Source organism: Paramisgurnus dabryanus, chromosome 23 (genome assembly GCF_030506205.2).
Source record: "Paramisgurnus dabryanus chromosome 23, PD_genome_1.1, whole genome shotgun sequence".
NCBI classification, from domain to species: Eukaryota; Metazoa; Chordata; class Actinopteri; order Cypriniformes; family Cobitidae; genus Paramisgurnus; species Paramisgurnus dabryanus.
The window spans coordinates 2140330-2162625 of record NC_133359.1 but is presented as its reverse complement, the minus strand read 5'-3'; the positions used below and the strand labels follow the sequence as shown (position 1 = coordinate 2162625).

General features: G+C 39.6%; 1 protein-coding gene across 1 annotated transcript in view; it reads left to right on the top strand.

Moving 5' to 3' along the window:
• The window catches only part of kcnq1.2 (potassium voltage-gated channel, KQT-like subfamily, member 1.2), a 128170-nt gene that overhangs the window by 60621 nt on the left and 45253 nt on the right, over window positions 1-22296 (top strand). Inside the window, exons 15-18 of the mRNA XM_065277538.2 lie at window positions 9656-9731; window positions 10625-10719; window positions 10845-10885; window positions 12654-12715. Of these exons, the coding sequence (XP_065133610.2) occupies window positions 9656-9731; window positions 10625-10719; window positions 10845-10885; window positions 12654-12715 (274 nt within the window). The remainder of the gene's footprint in view (window positions 1-9655; window positions 9732-10624; window positions 10720-10844; window positions 10886-12653; window positions 12716-22296) is intronic.

Below are 22296 nucleotides of genomic sequence, written 5' to 3'. Positions count from 1 at the left end.
AGGTTTTAATGTTTGTATGTACTGTTCTTTTAAAAAAATGAGGATTTCTGCCTTTATCTGTTCAGCTCATGGACATCAGTGAGGTCTGAAGTTGTTGTTTTAGAGCTCAGAGAGTTTTGACAGATTCTAGCGAGGCATTTTTTTACATTCATGGCTCATTGAAGTTAAACTGAAACATTGTATTGTTTTCTACCGGAGGTTTCATCTTGCCTGGAAAGGTTTTTGCCTGGGTCTTTTGCCGCTTACAGTACTCTTCTCAGTTGTGATAAGCTCTTAATGTGGGGCTGTCGGTGGCATACAGCCAGAAACTCATAACTTTTCTTTGATTTTGAGAAGTTATTCCAGGGTTGTGGATCTTTTTGATCCGGCGAACGGCCTAGCGCGTGGTCTTATCAAGGAGTCGCACATGGCTTACATTTAAACATTAAAGCTGGTGATTAAGAGATTAAATCTCGCTCTCGTTGCATTCAAAGGTCATTGAGATAGACTTAAAAGCTTTTAGACCGAAGCTCGTCTTTCTGCGTACGGCCCGATTAGATGTTGACCGCAACTGAACTGGAATGACCTTCGGTTATTTGCGCACTATCTGTGAAACCAACGCATTGGCGTAACTTGTGACAATTTAGTCACTCTTGGATCTCATTTACTGGTTGCTTGGAGCTCATAACCTGGAAAGCTTTCAAGCCACGCTGCAAAAAGCCTATTAGCTCACAGGATCAGGGTTAAGACAACCCAATCCTTTAACGTTTTTGAGTATGAAGCTGATACATGCTGAAATATTATGCATACTCATTAAGCATTCAGTGCATTATGGATAAGAAGGAAGCCTTATGAAATCTTTTATGGTGTGCAGAATATTCAGGGTTCCCAGGGGTCCCTTGAAAGTTTGTGAATCTCTGGGAAAAAATCAAGGCACTGGGAAGTTTTTGAAAATATACATACATAGATACAGGTCATTGAAAGTGCTTGAATCTATTTTATACCAAAAAGGGTTGCTGGAAAAAAAATCATATTATTCCCTATGTAGTTTAGGATAATATCATAAAAATTCTAGACTTTTTAAGCACACGTGCTAAACTGTTCACTTTAAATGCTTATATCTTCTATATGCAAATGTTGATTCATACCAAAATGCTTTTTTGCATAGTTGTGTTTGACACATGAAAACGTCTCAGGTTACGTATGTAACTGTTGTTCTCTGAGAAGGGAACGAGACGCTGCGTCTCCCTTGCCATACTTCCTGCGTCCCTGTAACGCCGTCTTTGGCAATATTTCAGATAGCGATATACTTCCTGGCTCCTGTGTCACCCTGTCTTTGTCATTAAGCCTCACCATTGGTTGAATTTGATATACACATTCAGACACACCTACCCCTGGAGGCGTCCGCAAAGTGTCACCGCAGTGACGCAGCGCGAGTTCCCTCGAAAGGGAACTGTAACAATGTATCTTAAAAGGTAACACGATGTAACCTTGCTTGTACTTAAAATGTATCCCTGCATTTAGTCCTTGAATTTGAGGGTATTGGACCTGGAAAGTCCTTGAAAGGTCCTTGAATTTGAAGTTAACGAAGGTGTGGGAACCCTAAATAGATCTGCACACTCTGTGTTTATGTTTGCGTGTGCATGTGACCCCAAAAAGTATCAAAGAAATCAAATTGCACAAGGGAATTTCCAATCACAGTGAAAGTTACGATAAAGACAGGAAAGAGGTATAAAGTAAAGATGTCCAGACATGTGGTGGTCATCCTGAGGAATATTGGTCCGGATGAATGTGGGCCGGTGCCCCCTGTGATAGACATCAGTCATGTTTAATATCCTGTTGGCTCAGTTTGTAGCCTCCGTCCCCTGCAGATAATACACAGACCGTAGGAGCTTCCTGAGTTACCCCGGCCAACGTTTTAATACGACTTGACTTGTAAACACAGTTACGCTAAGAGACTTCCATTGCTTTGTTTAGTTTGAGCCACGGCCCGGGTGGTAATGAATTTCATGGGTTTCAGTGCCTAATCTGTAAGACATCCATCCTCAGAAGGTCAGGAGTCAGGTGTAAGTCTGCTTTTAAGGACAAATGTCTAAACATAGACCATAACTCTCTTTCAGATGTTTTCTAGAAAATAAAATCACATTTTCATGTTTTAAAGCATTTTAAGCTTAATCCTCATCAAAATGAGTCTGAGAATTGTAATTTGCATTGACTTTAACAAGCCTTGTCTCGTGGGATGATTATAATTTAGCATTAAGCAGAAATAGTTTTTAAGAGCACTGTGAGGTTGCCCTGAATTCACCTCTCGCCTCAAATAGAAACTCTTATAAATTCGCTGCTAGAGAAATGTTTTTCTTTCTAAATAAGTCATTTGAAGTCATTAAGCTGTGCAGTAAAAGTGATTTGGCAGTCTGAGGTCACGTCAGTGCCTGGCAGCTTCCAGGAACGTAGAGTTTAATCATTTATGGGAAGATTGAATTGATGCGTGCGTGTTTTTCTTGGCCGAGGATTCGAGTGTATGTGTACACACACGCAAGATTGTAAAAATGTCTCCAGGGCTCAGGTAAATGTGTGACAAACAGTAGCTGCTCACACGTGCTGCCTGCAGCGTTACAATGTTTCAATCGAGAACCTTGACTTGTAGAACACCTTAAGTTGTTACAATGAATCATTGGTGTAAATAAAGGAAGTGCATGTTTGTGTGTGTGTGTCTCTGGTGGAGCTAAGAGATGTCCAGAATCGAAAAACGGACACATTTAGTTTTGTTTTTAGTTAAACGTTAAGATGAACTTCTACATTTAAAACAGTGAACCGTTCTGTCAAAATGCTTATGCATACAGTCTGTGTGTCTGTGTGTGTGTGCGTATTTATGTAACACTGCCCTGTTAAGCTGTGGTGGGCATTTTTTGGACTCTGCAGATGTGTACGTGTATGTACAGTATGTGAGAGACCTGTCAGGCATAGAGCCAGATAAGGGAGTGTAAATGTGGCACGCTACAGGAGATTTGATTAAGCATGCACACCAGAGGCTGAATACTGCATACTACCCTACTCAAGTTTTATTGCTAATTAAATAAACACACAACTTGGTGATTTTCACAAAATCCAGACTTACTGTGCATTCACACCGCCACCGGCGAGAGCGTAATTAAAGCTTTGGCTGCCCTGCCAACGGCGCTAAAGAAAAGGTGAAGTGGACGCTCTGATGCTCGAATGCATTCTCTGAACTCCTCTCAGGTTTTCGCCTTCCAATTGGTTGCCGCCGAACCGCGTCATAGCTCATTACCATAAAGTTGAGCTGATTTCAACTCTCCTCGACGCTCACGCTGTACATGACCCGCCGCTGCTCGCCGGAGCTCGCCGCCAGCTCTCATTGAAAATGAATGACTTCCGGCCACTTTGACGCTCTCGCTGGTGGCGGTATGAATGCACAGTTCGAAGGTGTCCAGTATCAGCCAACTTTTTTGCACATATAAGATTAAAGGAATGATTGAACAGGGTATTTATCCTTGTTCTGTGATGTGACATGTAGACAAAAATGTTTTTGTTTGGGTCTGTAATGCCTTAGAAGCTTCCTAATAACCTCTCTCAGATAGCTCTATCAGGGTGGGGATTTTAAACAAGTGGTTTTGCACCTATTTGGCTCCCCCTACTGGCTTAACTTGCATTCTCATTACTGATTGGCTGACTTTGCTGCCACTCAAAAAATGTAGCCAATTATTTTAAAGTGGAGGGGCAGTGAGATGCCTGTGATGTCATAAGCATCAGTTTTTCAGATTGGGCCGTTTTCTGGCTGACATTTCTAAAAGAGGAATTTCTATGAGACTGAGATGTTTAGCATGTCTAGCACTTTTTGTATGTTTGTGAATGCGGGTAGACCACCATTATTCAACAAAGACAAGGTAAAAATGGTTTTTCATTCTCTGTCCCCTTTAAAGTCTGAACTTACTATAACCATTATTTTTAGAGGATTAAAAAATATGTCCTATAGAATTATTTACATTTTGTAGATTATCATTATCAAAAATTATCATTACCGCAACATGATATTACATTAAATATATGCATTTACAAACTTTACAAACTCATGTTTCGGTAATGAGAACTAAAAGTTTTCTAGGTACTATGACAAACAAAATTGCAACTTTTATCCAGAGAGAAAAAATAAAAACTGTTTACCTGGTAGCCATCTTGAGTGTCACAGTCAGTTATGTCCCTTCCAACTATTGTTTTTTATGTTAGTTCCTTGAGGGCTTAAACAAAGATTGAAAATTGTTTTAGAGGATGAGAAAATTGGTCTTGGACATATTTATATTCCTTATTATCGTCAAATAGCACATGTTTCTTTACTGTAAATGTTTATAGTATAACATGCACTGAAGATGTTTATTTTTTAGATTTTTTAATTATAAATATTTCCATGTCAAATAACCCAAATCCAGTCATGGACACATTGCGGTAATGAAAATGTTTCCCTTAAATGTGAAAAAAAATGATGTCATGAAATCATGTGCAAAATAGTACGTGAAGAGATTTTTGTATGTTTCTTATTTTGCATTTACTTTTTTAATCAAAATGTTTCATGATACCTCATAAGTGTAATTTTGCGAGAATCGCACAACTGGGTCAAGAAGTCCCATTCAGCTCTCGATTAATTTTAAGCGATGCATCCGAGTGAATTCGGATGAAATATCTGACCGCACTAAATTTGAATCGAAGCAACAAACAGGATGTGGGATTGTAATTTGAATTGTACCGTGATTTACAGACGCATTTACCAGAATATGGCTGATATTTGAAACCTCACATAATGAGAAAAACACAACATTATTTTAGGCCTGCAGTCGAATATACACACGCACACAACGCTTCTCTGGCCTGTAAAAGCTGTTTTGGGAGTCACTGCTTCTTTCTCATCCGTCATGACATTCAGATGTGGACTTGAATTACTCTATTAACACACCACATGGTCTCTCTCTCTCTCTCTCTCTCTCTCTCTCTCTCAAGTTAAAGATTTATGTTTGGACACAGTTAGATACCCAGACGCTGGTTATATACAGTCAGAGGTTATGGGATCAGGGCGTAATGCTCAGAATCTGGCGTCTTCTGGATGGGGTCGTGGAGAAATCCTAAAGAGGTCATTTTCTCAAATTTATTCCCGTTGCTCGTAAAAAACATGGAGATCATCTTTCTTTTTTCCCATCTTTTCTTACCGCCGTGAACTCTCTGTGCCCGGTCACCCGATCTGTAAAAACACAACGTAAGTGAATAATAACCGTGCGCTCTTAGCGAATGCTATATCATCATGGGCTGGATTTTCAGAAATATTTCCCTCCTAACAGTTTTGCGGGTCCGTCGTATAAGCAACAGCTGTGCCCAGATCAGCTGGAAATATCCGAGCGAACACAAATTAGGGATGCAGTGTTTGTCAGATATTCCTTTGTGGTTGTTTCAGTCGGGTTACAGTAAACCTATTTATCTTGATTTTACATTACATCGTGAAGAGAACTTTTAACTCCCAAACAATATCTGATGTCAATCTTCATTATCAAAAACATTAGCCAGGCGTAGTGTTTCTTTGGAGACTATTGGACCTTACTGTGATGGTCATAATGGGCTTTGGGCTAAAGTTACAGTAACTCTTTATTAAATGTATTGAATCATGTTAACAAAACTGTGGGTGAGGGATACTGTAAGGCTCAAAGTTGAGCTTTACAGAAATGTGGGTCAGTTTGTTTGGCCTGATGTGTTTTACTTTCCTGTAATCATATCCTCCTATATGAAAGGTTTGCCAGCATGGTGTTTCCCAGCGTGTGCTCCAGAAAATATCATCTCTTATTTATCTGCCATCAGTAAAACCTTAAATTGACTTCCAGCGCTCTTAAGGCTGAAATATAGTTGGTTTTTATTTGTGTACACGAATGTACGGTTGAAGGCAAAGCCATGCAAAGCATAACTTATTTGACTCATACGTGTACACAGACGTTCGATGCATGTGCATTGCGACGAAAAGCAATGCATTTCCTACTACAGGTGGTTACAAAAATACGCCGTTGCACACGGACCCTCTCGTATGCATAAAAACTGAACTATACTTCTAGATTTTTTATAAAATCCAGTGTATATTGCAAGACTAAATGAAAATCAATGCTAAATATTTTAAAATAATTTGTAATAATATTTTTGATTTTGTATCGAAAAGCATTCTTAGGGCCTTGTCCATAGACTATTTTAAAATGTCTTTGGTGATGTCATCAAGTACATCCAAGTCCTGTGTGGAAGTGTGGAAAACTTGCTGTTGTGTGCAGTCTACAGAAAACTTTATGGCCAAATAAAACGTGCCATAAACATGTTAATTAACCAATAATTTTATGATAAATTTACACATGCAACCCTGACACACCTTTACACACACACATTCCCTGCCTCCGTTAGTTTCTTTTGACAAAAGACATCGCCTCTACCCTCTCTGGCAGGAGTCGTCTGGGGAACCCGAGGCATTGAGCAGAACAAAAGCTTGGATCAGGGAAAAATGAGTAATTAGGGATTGGAGGCGTTCTGCGTCTTTGCCCCATTTACCACAGAGTGCCTACAAAAAACTAAAAGAATAACTTCTTAGAATGAGAGAACTGGTTTTTAATCCTGACTTTTGAATAGTTTGGAGTTTGGTCTCTCAGGGTTAAGGTGCCCCATCCGCAGCAGGGGGCAAATCAAAAAATCAAACCAAGCTGAACGGCTTTCCTCTGTGGCCCTTTAGGCACCATACCCCTGTATCTTAAGCCTGGAGTATAGTTAATTTTTGTACAAACTGCACGGATGAACGCACAGCCTTGCAAAGTATAGTTTTTTGACTCGTATGTGCACACACATGCGCAATGCAACAAAATGCAATGGCCTACATACTACATACACCATGCGCAACCGCATAAAAAGTATGCACGGTTATAAAAATCTGGTGGTGCGTGTACCCTCACGTATGTGTAAAACAGAACGATAGCATTACTTGACCAAAAATTTTGGCATCATTTTCTCACCTTTATGCAATACATAAAATGAATAGTTGCATATGTTTGTCCCTCCTTATAGTAGCTTGGAAATAAATATATAGTTTTACTACCAAATTTTTCTTTTGACAAAGCTCTTGTATCATATTTGCACTGCAGGGAATTCGGCCATCACAGGAAAAAAGATAAAAAGCCCAATACAGGTCCTTGCGGGACCCCGTCAGGCAACGGTAAATAGATTCTTTCTTGAACATGTCTAATCCCGCTAAACAGACCACAGTGGTATTATGGCATGAATCATAAGCCCGGCCTCTGTGCTACACACTCATTGTGTTGCAGGAGTAACTCTATCTGCACATTCGCTTGCTTTTTGTACCATCTATTTTCTACTCGTGTGAACTGGGCCAGTGTTTGATTCTTTATAATTGAATGTCATGTGAATCACTGACGACATCCTAAGTCATTGTTATTGTTTATGTTGACTCTGGGCGCCGGACACATCAGTACCAGTGGATTGGATTGCATGTTGCATAATTTGGTTTCAGTTCCTGTGTGTAATGTAATGATTGCTTTTTACTGCGTGTCAGGGTAAAAAGCCCACAACCTGTATTTTAGTACGTATTGTTTATGTCTTACAGGGTCAACAGTCACTTCCTCCTTTCCTGTGAAGGAACGAATCAACCGTTTGGATGGTTAATTCTTCACTGGTTAAGCATTGCACAGAACATCTTTCCTTCATTTATGTTGCTTTTGCAAACAGATTTGTACTAATATGTACTTTAATTTAAACTGACATGAGCATTTATGATAGATTCAATGCACAATTTTTTATTTAAGAGCTATAATCGAATTGTACAAATGTACAATATAAACTTTTTATAATCGCATATCAGAAACAACCAATACATTCTGCCAAATGTAGTTTGTGTTTTAAGACAGTAAGAACAGATGGAATGACACGCAGAGGATGATCAAATGATGACAGCTTTACAATTAATTGTTTTATTTATGAAGAAAATATGAACCTGTGTCAGGATTGCATGAAAGAGCGAGACCGATAGTAAGAGGAAGACAGATACAGAGAGACAGGATACACTCGGGTTACAGGCACAGAAACAAGAGAAAAGAGAAATAAAGAGAAAAACTTTGGCACGCATCACCATGAGCTTCTCAGTCAGCAGTTTCTCCTCTTGTAACGCAGCCAAACTGCTGTGCACGCGTCCAGCTCTGAAGCTAATGGCTCTACTCGAGTCAGATTTCATTTCTGAGCACCTCGATCATTCATACAGCAAAATAACACACACTGATAAATAATTTAAAATACATCACTGTATGATTATAAGGACGATGTTTACAAGAACAATATTCTGGTTTATTTAAGTGTCGCTACTCATGTAAGCATTTCTTCCAAAATCGTCAATGGTTGCATTCAGTGATCGTGTTAAATCTTTTGCATGCGAGCGTGGACATGCGTCAGGCGTGTCGCACAGCAGTGCATGGGCCGCTGTAACACAAGGAGGCAGATGTGTGAATAAAGCAACATGTGTTTTGGGTTTAAATGGCATGTGTTTTCTACCCCAATCGTGTTTGGATCATAGAGGCGTACGCACACATACGCAGCGTCCCGCTTTGGATGTTCTCGTATTGTTCACATAAGTTTCCTGCGTGCAACACCATCAGCTGGGCTCAATGAGAAGGGAGGACAGCGGGCGTTTGAAGTGGCTTTGATCTCCATGCTTTACGGCCCGTGTCAGTGCTGCTGGGAGCCTTTGTCCGTCCGTCCCCGCCTCTAATTAAGACGACTCTGTTCGTGGACCCGACAGAGGGGGCAGCGCTCCAATCAGACCTGTGGGGTCACGGAGAAGAGATTTGTGTTGTGTGGCGGTTTTTATCACAACTGGCTGTGATGAATCGTTGCGGCACGCCGGACACCCGGGTGCGGCTTCAGAGCGGTTTGCCCTCTTGGACCGGACGTATCTGTGACGTAAATTCTGGGTTGTTATCACTAGGAAGTGACACCCACTTCTGTCCTGTTGGGTACTGAAGTGAGTGCCGCTGATCGCCGCTTATGGTCGACTGGTTTTAGTGGTTAAAGTATCACTGATCTCCACTTAACACACAACACAGTATCTGCACGTGTGCCCTCCAAACATTCCTGATGATACAAAGCTTAACTTCAATCTGTGAACTGAAATATTTCATGCAAAACTTTAAGTACACACAGCTTAATAATGCTTAAGATTGGAGTTCTCTATCGGGCGTGTTTTTGATAAATGCCTACGGGCACTGAAGACGTTCAGACTCCAGACATGTTTATGAGATGTTTGCCTGCACGAGCCGAAGGTTGTTATCTTGTCTAAAGTGTCTGTGTTATCTGTGCGCAGAAATGGGCTTTGTTTTTCCACTAGGGCCTGTAGACGGAGGACGGCAGACTAACATTACTGCTGCTGTATGTATTTCTGTGTATAAACTTTGGCAGGGCGGCTTTACGGTGAAAATAACAGGGTACCGCAGCCAAAAACCCCAGCGTGCCCTCCCAAAGTTCACTTGGGAGAATCTGTATGCGTGTGTTGTGTTGTGCTGCCACGTACCCATACACACACACATCCATTTACTGCGGGCGCTGGTGTTTTCTGACTGTGTGTGTGTGTTTGTTTTGCTCTCTTTAGACTTTCTCACGCACACAAATCTGCCATCAAGGTCATCAGAAGGATGCAGTATTTTGTGGCTCGGCGGAAATTTCAGGTACGACGTAAATGTGCTTTGAAAACCAAATTAGCTATACATTTCCACTGAAATATGAATGAAAAGCTTTAACCATTGTTTGACTTTAGGGCCTCCCAAATGAAAGAAACAACATTCCAAAACAAATCACAGTTTGCTTTTTTTGTGTCATCTTATTGTGTTGAACATGTTTTATCATATTTACCTGATGTTACATGAGTTAAAAATAATATAATATAAACCAAACTACAATTTTGCATTGCCTTGGCAGCGCAAATGGTTTGATCCCACTGATAAAAACGTATACTTTGAATGCAATATAAGGGGGCACACCAAGGCGTTTACGCCAGCGTATTTTCAATTGTTGACAATGAAAGCGCCACACTTTTCAAAAAATGCCAGCAGCTGGCGAGTTTTGCACCAGCACTCGGCATTTTTTCCGTGCTTAGCGCTATGCGCTAAGAGTTGAAAGTTCAATTTTTGGGTGAAATGCTCAGCTCGTCAATGTCAACTCTCACTTGGCCGTCCAATCACAGTGGATGAGGGGTGGGACAAATATCACAACAACCAACCGAAAAACAAAGCAGAAGTATCATAGCAAACGCTTAGCTGAAATAAAGCTGGCAAGCACTTGCCTGGCGTTTATAGCCATGTTTAAACACTTTGGTTTACATGCCCCCTAAATCAATTTGGATAAATGCATACATGTAAACAAAAGCTATTTTTGAAATATGAAAACTAACCTAAACAAGAAAATACAGGTCAAACAGTCCTGTCTGAGAGCCGGCCCATACCTTTGCCATTGTTGTTATGGAGTTAAACTGAGGTGCCGTAACAAAGCGGGGAAGTTGGTGGCCCATGGGAACAGAATACAGATGACAATAGCACTGATGGACGCCATCTCTGTCCCACAGCAAGCGAGGAAGCCGTACGACGTGCGAGACGTGATTGAGCAGTATTCACAGGGACACCTGAACATGATGGTTCGCATCAAAGAACTCCAGAGAAGGTGAGATGATATCACCACCACCCCAGACTTCAGCCGCATTTTCTCCCTCCATATGAATGCCGTGGGTGGGATTTCCAAACAATCGCTGTGTATTTCACAGTTTCCTGCTGTTTTTCCTCTTGCAGGTTGGATCACACGTTGGGAAAACCGGGAATGTTCCTGCCAGGTAAAGAAAACATTCCAGTAAACGTTTTATTGGTCCCATATCAAGTACCGATTCAAAATAAATGTTCTCCAAGCACAAAATAATATCGAAGGAATGACACATCGTGGAAACTTGGATTATTCTTACTTGGCTTGGTGAAAATCTTCCTCTTCTGTTCTTCATCTAAAAATGTTTATTGAAACTAGATTGCAAAAACAGCTTGTTGAGAAATCACATCCAATACTTTATATTAATGTACACTCACCTAAAGGATTATTAGGAACACCATACTAATACTGTGTTTGCCCCCCTTTTGCCTTCAGAACTGCTTTAATTCTACGTGGCATTGATTCAACAAGGTGCTGAAAGCATTCTTTAGAAATGATAGGATAGCATCTTGTAGTTGATTGAGATTTGTGGGATGCACATTCAAGGAACGAAGCTCCTGTTCCACCACATCCCAAAGATGCTCTACTGGGTAGAGATCTGGTGACTGTGGGGGCCATTTTAGTACAGTGAACTCATTGCCATGTTCAAGAAACCAATTTAAAATGATTCGAGCTTTGTGACATGGTGCATTATCCTGCTGGAAGTAACCATCAGAGGATGAGTACATGGTTGTCATAAAGGGATAGACATGGTCAGAAACAATTCTCAGGTAGGCCGTGGCATTTAAATGATGCCCAATTGGCACTAAGGGGCCTAAAGTGTGCCAAGAAAAGATCCCCTAAACAATTACACCATTGCATTAATGAGAAATTGAACAGGTGTTCCTAATAATCCTTTAGGTGAGTGTATGAGCTCCAACATTAACATCTTTTTTAGGATGTCAAATAAATCTTTGGTGTCCCCAGAGTATGTATGTGAAGTTCTAGCTCAAAATACCATATAGATCATTTATTACAGCGTGATAAAAATGTCAAATGAGCTGATCTGATCTCTGTACTAAATGGCAGTGCTGTGGTTGGATAGTGCAGATTAAGGGGCAGTATTATTATAACAAGATCCCCTTCTGACATCACAAGGGGAGCCAAATTTCAATGACCTTTTTTTCACATGCTTGTAGAGAATGGTCTACCAAAACTAAATTACTGGGTTGATCTTTTTCACATTTTCTAGGTTGATAGAAGCACTTGGGACCCAATTATAGCACTTATGGAAAAATTAGATATTCATTATATGTCCCTTTTAATATTGTTCAGCTTGAGTCCCGATAAAAACATTATAAATACTGGTACATCGAGGTTAGCCAATCAGTTAAGTGCTAATTTACATATAGACATTTTAAAGGTACATTGTCAAAAATTGGCAGAAGTCTTAAAGGTACAGTAGCAGAAATGTCCTATTAAATTCTGTGGAATATTCATTTATGTCTTTTTTAAGTGCAAAGTAACATTATAAATACATTTCAGGAGAATTAAATTTAAATAACTTCTTAATATCGCTATTCACAGGGCATTGTGTACAACATATTGTGTATGTGGCCCAATCTGTATAAACATTTACTGTTTTCTCCATAAAATCATCCTACATAATGTAAAGATCATTCTGTGAAAATAAAAACTTGATATTTTTGATAATGACTGAGTAAGAAGTGAAAGATTGAAATCAATGTGAAATCAAACTTTAAGTCTTCAGACTGGATTTCACAGATATTTTTAAACATTGCATCAGATTTTGAGCCGTGTAGAAAACAAATGAAACTTTTTATAAGAACAGACATGTTTGTAAAATAACTTTTCTCCTATATATATCTTGTGTTGCATGATGTATGTTGATCCGCTTTCAGAGAAAGGTGTGGACAAAGAATATCATACAGTTGGAGCCCGACTGATTCGACTGGAAGATAAGGTACAGATGACGACATCTTAAGTACTCAACAAACATCAATTAGATTTGTGTATAGAAAAGTACACACAATTTAGCCTAAACTTAACCCAACCCAAGAAAAGGTTCTTAAAAAAGTTTATTTTTTAGTGTAGTTAACTTCTGGATAATTTATGCACTTGTTGACATGTCCATGAAAGACATATCACGCTTACAATCAAACCCCTTATTAAACCACTTTCATTGCAGCGACTGTTGTAACAATGTAGTTGATTTTGTTTAGCTCTCAGATGCTAAACCGTCTGAGTTAACCGTGTCTGTCTCATTCACACCCTCATACAAACACTTTTTGTGCTATCATTCATCTCTGGCCGACTGCGTAATCATTTAGTTGCGATCTCGTTCACCGCAGACGGCACGGCACGCCGTTCATCTCCTCTATTTGTTTTCTTTGTATAGGAAGCCAGACTGTGATTGTGAGATTTGAGGCTTTTAGAGATAACGTGACTGCAGGTCTTTAAAAATCAAATCTCCACAGGAGCTCAGACGCTCCAGTTCCAGTAAATGATATCTGACATCTTCACTAGCATAATATATATTCATAGAAATGAGATTTCATTTTAGTAGAAGCTGAATTCCTTTAAAATACGTTAGACTTTTAAGAATACGGCGTTACTTTTAAGAAACAGGAAGTGCAGTGATACTTTGAAGTCGATGTTTTACGAAAGTGTCACATTGTAATGCTGTTATTATTAGAGGGTGTGGCTGGACTTGACAGTAAACTCACAACTTACTGTATAATCAAACCCTTTTTCTCATCAAGTCACAGCAGGAGAAATGGGTCAGAGAGAGGGAGGGAATAGTCACTAATTACAATTTTATTTTGGTTCAAAACTGAGAGAGAGTGTGAGAGAGAGAGAGAGAGAGAGAGCAAAAAATAGAGAGACAATAGTGGGGTTTCAATTCAAACCTGAAGTAAAATTAGCAAAAAAAAGAAAAACACAAAAATGTGAATTAGGGGCATTTTTATTAAGTTCAAGCGAATGATGGTGGTATTGGTAACCCAGTAACAAGGCACACTTAGAAAATGGAGACAGGATTGCATTTAGTTAGACAACGTCAGCTAATACCCGATCAGTCACATGGGTTTAATGTTCGCTACATCAGAATTTATTTGGCAAATACGTTTCCATCTTCCATTATTCGCGTTTACTCTTTTTCGCATGAGTCAAAAACCTACGGAGCCCCTAAGGGGACATGGAGCAAAAGTTAAATAAAGATTGGTTTCGCACGTGAAACTAACGCATGCTCACTTCAAACTATCGAGTGCGCACGTAAAATTATTGAGTTTAGTTTTGCGTCCGCATGTGAAACTATCGTGTGCTCACGTGAAACTATCGCGTGTGCACTTCAAACTATCGAGTGCGCATGCAAAACAATCAAGTTTAGTTTCGCGTCCGCATGTGAAACTATCGCGTGAACACTTCAGACTATCGAGTGCGCATGCAAAACTATCAAGTTTAGTTTCGCGTCCGCATGTGAAACTATCGTGTGCTCACGTGAAACTATCGCATGTACACTTCAAACTATCGAGTGTGCATGTAAAACTATCAAGTTTAGTTTCGCGTCCGCATGTGAAACTATCGCGTGCTCACGTGAAACTATCGCGTGTGCACTTCAAACTATCGAGTGCGCATGCAAAACTATCAAGTTTAGTGTCGCGTCCGCATGTGAAACTATCGCGTGCTCACGTGAAACTATCGCATGTACACTTCAAACTATCGAGTGCGCATGTAAAACTATCAAGTTTAGTTTCGCGTCCGCATGTGAAACTATCGTGTGCTCACGTGAAACTATCGCATGTACACTTCAAACTATCGAGTGTGCATGTAAAACTATCAAGTTTAGTTTCGCGTCCGCATGTGAAACTATCGCGTGCTCACGTGAAACTATCGCGTGTGCACTTCAAACTATCGAGTGCGCATGCAAAACTATCAAGTTTAGTGTCGCGTCCGCATGTGAAACTATCGCGTGCTCACGTGAAACTATCGCATGTACACTTCAAACTATCGAGTGCGCATGTAAAACTATCAAGTTTAGTTTCGCGTCCGCATGTGAAACTATCGCGTGCTAACGTGAAACTATCGCGTGTACACTTCAAACTATCGAGTGCACTTGCAAAACTATCAAGTTTAGTTTCGCGTCCGCATGTGAAACTATCGCGTGCTAACGTGAAACTATCGCGTGTACACTTCAAACTATCGAGTGTGCATGTAAAACTATCAAGTTTAGTTTCGCGTCCGCATGTGAAACTATCGCGTGCTCACGTGAAAATATCGCGTGTGCACTTCAAACTATCGAGTTTAGTTTCGCGTCCGCATGTGAAACTATCGCATGCTGACATGAAACAATCGCGTGTGCACTTCAAACTATCGAGTGCGCATGTAAAACTATCGAGTTTAGTTTCGTGTCCGCATGTGAAACTATTGCATGCTCACATGAAACAATCGCGTGTGCACTTCAAACTATCGAGTCTGCACTTCAAACTATCGAGTGCACTTGCAAAACTATCAAGTTTAGTGTCGCGTCCGCATGTGAAACTATCGCGTGCTCACGTGAAACTATCGCATGTACACTTCAAACTATCGAGTGCGCATGTAAAACTATCAAGTTTAGTTTCGCGTCCGCATGTGAAACTATCGCGTGCTCACGTGAAACTATCGCATGTACACTTCAAACTATCGAGTGTGCACTTCAAACTATCGAGTGCACTTGCAAAACTATCAAGTTTAGTGTCGCGTCCGCATGTGAAACTATCGCGTGCTCACGTGAAACTATCGCATGTACACTTCAAACTATCGAGTGCGCATGTAAAACTATCAAGTTTAGTTTCGCGTCCGCATGTGAAACTATCGTGTGCTCACGTGAAACTATCGCATGTACACTTCAAACTATCGAGTGTGCATGTAAAACTATCAAGTTTAGTTTCGCGTCCGCATGTGAAACTATCGCGTGCTCACGTGAAACTATCGCGTGTGCACTTCAAACTATCGAGTGCGCATGCAAAACTATCAAGTTTAGTGTCGCGTCCGCATGTGAAACTATCGCGTGCTCACGTGAAACTATCGCATGTACACTTCAAACTATCGAGTGCGCATGTAAAACTATCAAGTTTAGTTTCGCGTCCGCATGTGAAACTATCGCGTGCTAACGTGAAACTATCGCGTGTACACTTCAAACTATCGAGTGCACTTGCAAAACTATCAAGTTTAGTTTCGCGTCCGCATGTGAAACTATCGCGTGCTAACGTGAAACTATCGCGTGTACACTTCAAACTATCGAGTGTGCATGTAAAACTATCAAGTTTAGTTTCGCGTCCGCATGTGAAACTATCGCGTGCTCACGTGAAAATATCGCGTGTGCACTTCAAACTATCGAGTTTAGTTTCGCGTCCGCATGTGAAACTATCGCATGCTGACATGAAACAATCGCGTGTGCACTTCAAACTATTGAGTGCGCATGTAAAACTATCGAGTTTAGTTTCGTGTCCGCATGTGAAACTATTGCATGCTCACATGAAACAATCGCGTGTGCACTTCAAACTATCGAGTGTGCACTTCAAACTATCAAGTGCACACGTAAAACTATCAAGTTTAGTTTCGCGTCCGCAAGTGAAACTATCGCATGCTCACTTGCAACTTACGTGAAAGTTTCGCTGTCACGTGCGCACGTGATAGTTTCACGTGCACGCTCGAAAGTTTCACGTGAACGCGCAAAACGTAACTATAAAAAAAATTCTGCACATGAATGTTTCGCGTGAGCACATGAAACTAAACTTTAGATTTTTTTACTCCAATGTCACCTTTGGGGCTCGGTAAAAAGCACCTCAAGCAAGCATACATTTTTTTGCTAATTAAGGAATGTTTATTTGAAATTTGGCGTTTCCATCACTCTTTTCTTATGCGACAAAATGATGGAGAGAAAGAAAGAGAGAGACATAAGCTGTGTTTCCATTAAAGATTTGCGCAAAACTTTAGCATTATTTTCTATGTGTCCAAAAAAACGTCCGAAATGACGGCATTTCTACTAACCAATGTTATGCGACTAAAAATGATATTTTTTCTCTAAAGTCACTAAGTCATTCCAAAAACCATGTCGGCGGGTGTATTCGGCCCATATGGCACCGTGCAGACCGATATACATATGACATCGAAATACAGCGGAAGCGACTCGAAAAGATACCGAGCAGTCGACTCCCGAATCGTGCTCGCTGTATTTTGATGTTATGGGCTTGTCGGTTCTTGTGACGCCGCATAAAGTCGATCGCACCTTCTCTGTCGCACCATATTTAAAGAAAGATCATGTGAATTTTTACGCATGCCCGAAAAAGCGAACAAACTGTTTTCAATACAGTTTCAAGATATGCCTTGTTCAAATTGCCTGAAAAACCACCCAAGCGTAAAACTTTTTTGCAATGTAAATTGCTGTTTCCATTGGTCACATTTTTAATTCGCTACTTCAGTTTGCGCAATTTGAAGGGTATTGAAAATTCAGCTAGTGAAGGAGAGATAGCAAGAAAAAGATAAAGAGAGATTGAGATGCACACAGACAAAGAGACTTTCTTTATGAAAGAACTTTTCATACAGAGATTCCTAAAAATACACCGAATGTGTCCTGAGATTTGTCCTAGGATCGCTTGATTTTGGCTCATTCACACTGCCATTGTTTTTCTGGAAATCTGTGTGTGCAATCACACACATCCCATAAAGATCCCGTAAAGACACGTAATGGGGACTTTTTTCCGAAGTGCCTTAAGTTTGCTTATTATCTGTGATTTCTCTCTGAGGAGATTCGCTTTCTAATTCGACCTTGAACTAGCACATCAAGTTCTGTTCCATTAGGATGGCGAACAATCTCAGCTTCAGCGCAGAAATTGAGATTTCTTATTGTAAATATCGATCAATTAAATCCCAGTCAAAGAGTTGAATGATAACTACAGTATGTCACTGCCACGACATATCCGTCATCACTAGGACACATCCCTTACATCATGATTACTGCCGTTTGTTCACACATGGCACATTCTGGGACTGATCCCAAACGTGCTCCCAGATCCTTATCCCGGGAGCAATCCACGAAACAATTCCGGAACAACGTGTTTGCATTCACATAGAAGGCACTCTGGCATTTCTATGTCATTTTTTTGGGATCAACACTCTATAAAAGGGGTTTGAGTTTAGACTGGGTGAGAGAGAGACTTGTCGTGACTAGTCAATGATAGTTTTTCGGCCCCAGGGCAACAGGTGGATGAACTGACTGACCCACACACACACATAAACGAGTCACGGGCACATAAACACAGACATCTGGATCAAACACGCTTCGTTGTTTGGGCTCTCGCTGGGGCAATAAACACAAGACATTACAGTTTAACATACAACGGCCCCTTAAAGGGTTTGGACATTGAAAATGTATGAATATCATAGCACTAGATAGAAACAAACATCATAGCAACTGGCATTTGTTTGAAAGAAAAACAGCAAAAGCACACATTTGATATTTGTGAGGTTTAAATGCCAAAACAATGTTCAAAATGAAGATGAAGTGTTTGGACACTTTCTGATTGTCAGTGTAGTTAATGTGATGAATCAAACCTCTTTATACAGCCAATAAAAACCCACAGCTGGTGATTATTATTTGAAAAATCCTCGAGGACGGTGAAGTTAGCTCTTGCATCATTGCTTGCAGATGCCACTTTGTTATTGAATGCATTTACACTTAGTAGACATTTTTATCCAAAGAGTCTTTGGAGGCTAGTGTAATATTTCAAACACATACAGTATATAAATGTGTCTAAATTCACCTTTACACAACCTGTCTCATCATGAACATCATCTCCCAGCAACTCTTGCTGAAAATCTTCTTTTTATAAACACTGCATACATTTTTCCATGCTATCATGAATTGGATCTGTCTGCTGTCATGTGTTTCTCATAAATAGATTTAAGATTACACAGAGATGTTGTCTTCTCAGATGTATCTCCTGAGAAACATTTGTCTTTCTTTGTGTTGCTGGAGATCTCAACAATGACTGGCCTATAATTGTAGACATAACTAAACGCAATATCAGTTTAGATGTGTGTAATTCATCTTTCATAAAATCAAATGAACCGAGCTGATAAATCTCACACACACGTGACTTGATCTTGCAGCTGTCATTTTGGAAACATTTCTCTTCCCCTGTGGCTAAAGTTTCAAGGTGTTTTCTTTGACTGGCACCTCGGTGAATGAGTTGTGGTTAATGTGTTGGAGTTGTGCACAGGGCGACATTGATTTATGCCTCTTTGACAAAGACACACATCTCATATCCACACCCGCACTGTGTGTTACTGTGTGTTGACTGATGGATTAAAACCTCTCACATCTCATCTGATCTGGCTGCTGTCTTGTGCATTTGTCTTGGTGTTTTATAAAAAAAAAACAAGAGTTTGGGTCTTTAGAGAAACTGAAAATGTATTTTTAGTGAGCTTGCTATAAAAGTATGCACAACCTCGACTAAAAATTGCACAGACTTTATTTTTTTCTTAGCCACTTTGGAAGAAGCCAAAGAAAATATTTATTGTTCCTGACACACTGTACAAATGTTTTAAGTTTAATCAATTTGTAATTACAATTCTTACAATTCAAACTTTCTTGACTTTAGTGATGAACGGTTATAAATTATAAAATAACTTAAATTAATTTAAGCTAATTCAACTTTATTTTTTAAGTTACAGTTACAATTCATGTAAAAATATTAACTTAAATTGACTAAATGAACTTTTTCCCCGCCATTGAGGAGTTATCTCGCCAATTAAGAGAAACGCTTCCCTGCCAATAACGAGTTTTTGCGGCAATCCATATTTCCGCAGTTATCCACTAGGGGGCGCTCTTACCCAACACTAAAACCTCCACTGATCCAAAAACAGTAAAAACTCTGTGTATGTATCATCGCTTTGAATTTAAACTCTAACATAAATGCAATTATCTCAGCTTTATTTGGTATTTTTGAAGAAACCTACCTATATTTGAGAAGCGATAAAAGAGAATAAATGAAGATAGGATTAAACACGATTGTATGTTATATATTTAAAGAAGAACATTTTCTGTAAGGCATTAAACTTTGGTAAAAACCATAAAAAATGATGGTGCTGGCTGGCAACGTTTATAAAAACGCTGACAGAGAAAGAGTTTAAGATGATTAAACTTAAAAATTTAAGTGCATCATAGACATTTTTAAAGTGCACTTCAAAACGCAATAAATAGATTTTACTTGTCTGTGCTTTTCTGACATCCTGAATTACAAAACATCTTAACGTTTGATAAAGAAACTGTTTAAGATGTCAAGATGTCTGTCTTGTTCGTTGATATAATAAAGAGTCATCTGTACCCTTTTAAATAATGTGAATATCAGATCTCACATGATTGGGTCTTGGTCAATTTTGGTGTGAGCAGACGGTTGAGATCTTTAAAGAGTACCTATTGTCTGATTTACGTTTTTATATTTCCTCTGGTGTGTAAGTGTGTATTAGTTCATGTTAACGATATGCAAAAGGTACAAACCCCAATGTAAACAATGATGCGAGTTATCATCTCCAACGTAAATCTCTTTTCTTGGACTACAACAAACACAGATTGTAGGCAACATTTTACTTCCTGGGATTGGTGATGTAGTAAAGACCGTCAATATCATAATTCCTCCCGCTTCTGTGTAAGTTAACTCCTGTTAGCATTGCATTGTGAGCGAATCCTTCAAACATGGTAAGGAGCGTCACATTTTCTTGCTGATGTCAGAGGTATTTAAGCCAATCACAACGTAAAGATTAGCTGGCCAATCAGAGACACAGAGCTTTTCAAATCAGTGCGTTTCAGGAAGAGAGTGAAATCTGGAGCTACAAAAATGTACGATATGTGGAAAATAATGTGTTTTTAACCATAAACCACGCAAACACATTGCATTATACCAAATACACAAAATAATGTTGTTTTATAGCAATGAAATAGGTGCACTTTAAAGAACACATAGAGAAACCCTGTCCAGGTTTTGGCTTTGGCTTCAGTTGTTTGCATTTGTAAAGATTTTCCTCTGAGAGTTGAATTATTTACAGAAATGACTCCGCAACATGTGGGTTAAACGTTTGTTTACTTTTATTGGATCTCCATCTGTAACACTATAAACCTGATTTTGAGGGTTTATTTATTGTTCCTGTCCAAACAGTTTAATAGTTTTCCAGAATGTAGTCACATTTACAGTGCATGACAATTCACTTTTCTGCATTTGGCATTTCCACCCCTCATTTGCGATTACTGAATAAAAATTGAATGCTCAAGAATTGAATATTTGTAACCTATAATATCTTCTATAGCTTCAGAACCATTTTAAATCCATCCTAAAGGTCATTGGATTCCCCACAGGCAGGTTAACAGGCGGTTAAATGTGTCTACAGATGGGTGGGGTTTAATTAGCAGAGGTTAAAGACGTCTAAATACAGGTTAGGGACTGTTCTCCGTCCTCTGGGGTGAGGGTGCGGTCCTGCCCGCCTCCAGAAGAAAAACACGAGGGACAGGTAAGCCCATATCTCCTTTGGGTTAAGAGTAATGTGATACTGTGTCGCTCGAGTGAGATTAATGCCAAACATCCGTCTTGCGTCTGCTGAGCACCTCCGATCGGCCCAATGCGCTCAAGTAGCCAAAGTTAAACAATTAAAGGAAGTTTTAATATAAACCAGCATTGAATATTCAGACTTGTGTCAGTTCACCGCCGGGCTTGTAGCCGTCCGATCCGCTCTGTGTCTTGGCACATCGAGCGCCCATTCACACTCGCCGGCACTCCACTTTGATTTATGCGTTTGGCTGCGGTTCAGTTTGAGTCGACCAGCGAAGGCTGGACAAAGACAGGAAACTCTCTGACATTCAGCAATCCAGTGCACATCCTTTTAGTGCTTCATGTCTCATAGTGCAGGTCCTGAAATCTGATTTAAAGGTTATCAGACTGCAGGCGCCGATTCACTTTCTATTCCTTAACACAATGTGTTGGACAACTCTATTAAAACAGTAAACATAGTAAATTGTGACGATACAGATCTATCATCGCTTTCTCATATCTTTTTTAGTCTTTCTTTGTTTTGTGGACTTTGAATAATTGTAGGGTAGTGTACGAGAAAGGTCAGCTGAAGCATGAAGGTGTTTCAGGGTGGACTGTGGGCCAAAGTCTGGCATACACGCAGTCTGGCTTAATGCCAATGCATTAAAGTTTAATTTAAAATAATAATAAATAAATAAATAATAATAATTAAAACATGGCTTCCTGTCAGTTAAAGAATGAGAATTAAAAAAAAAAATGACAGTAAGGGAATTTTCTTCATTAAAATATAATCAAGTTTAACTTGAAATAAAACATTTTGAATTATAAGAAAATCTGTAAATCCTGTTTTGGCCCATGAAACCTTACTGTCAGATCATCAGTTTATTTAAAGTTCAATTTGTCTTTGATAAAACTTATTTTGTGTTTAAGTAATACATGTACAGCATTTCTTTAAATTTCAGGTCTTCCTTACATTAAAATT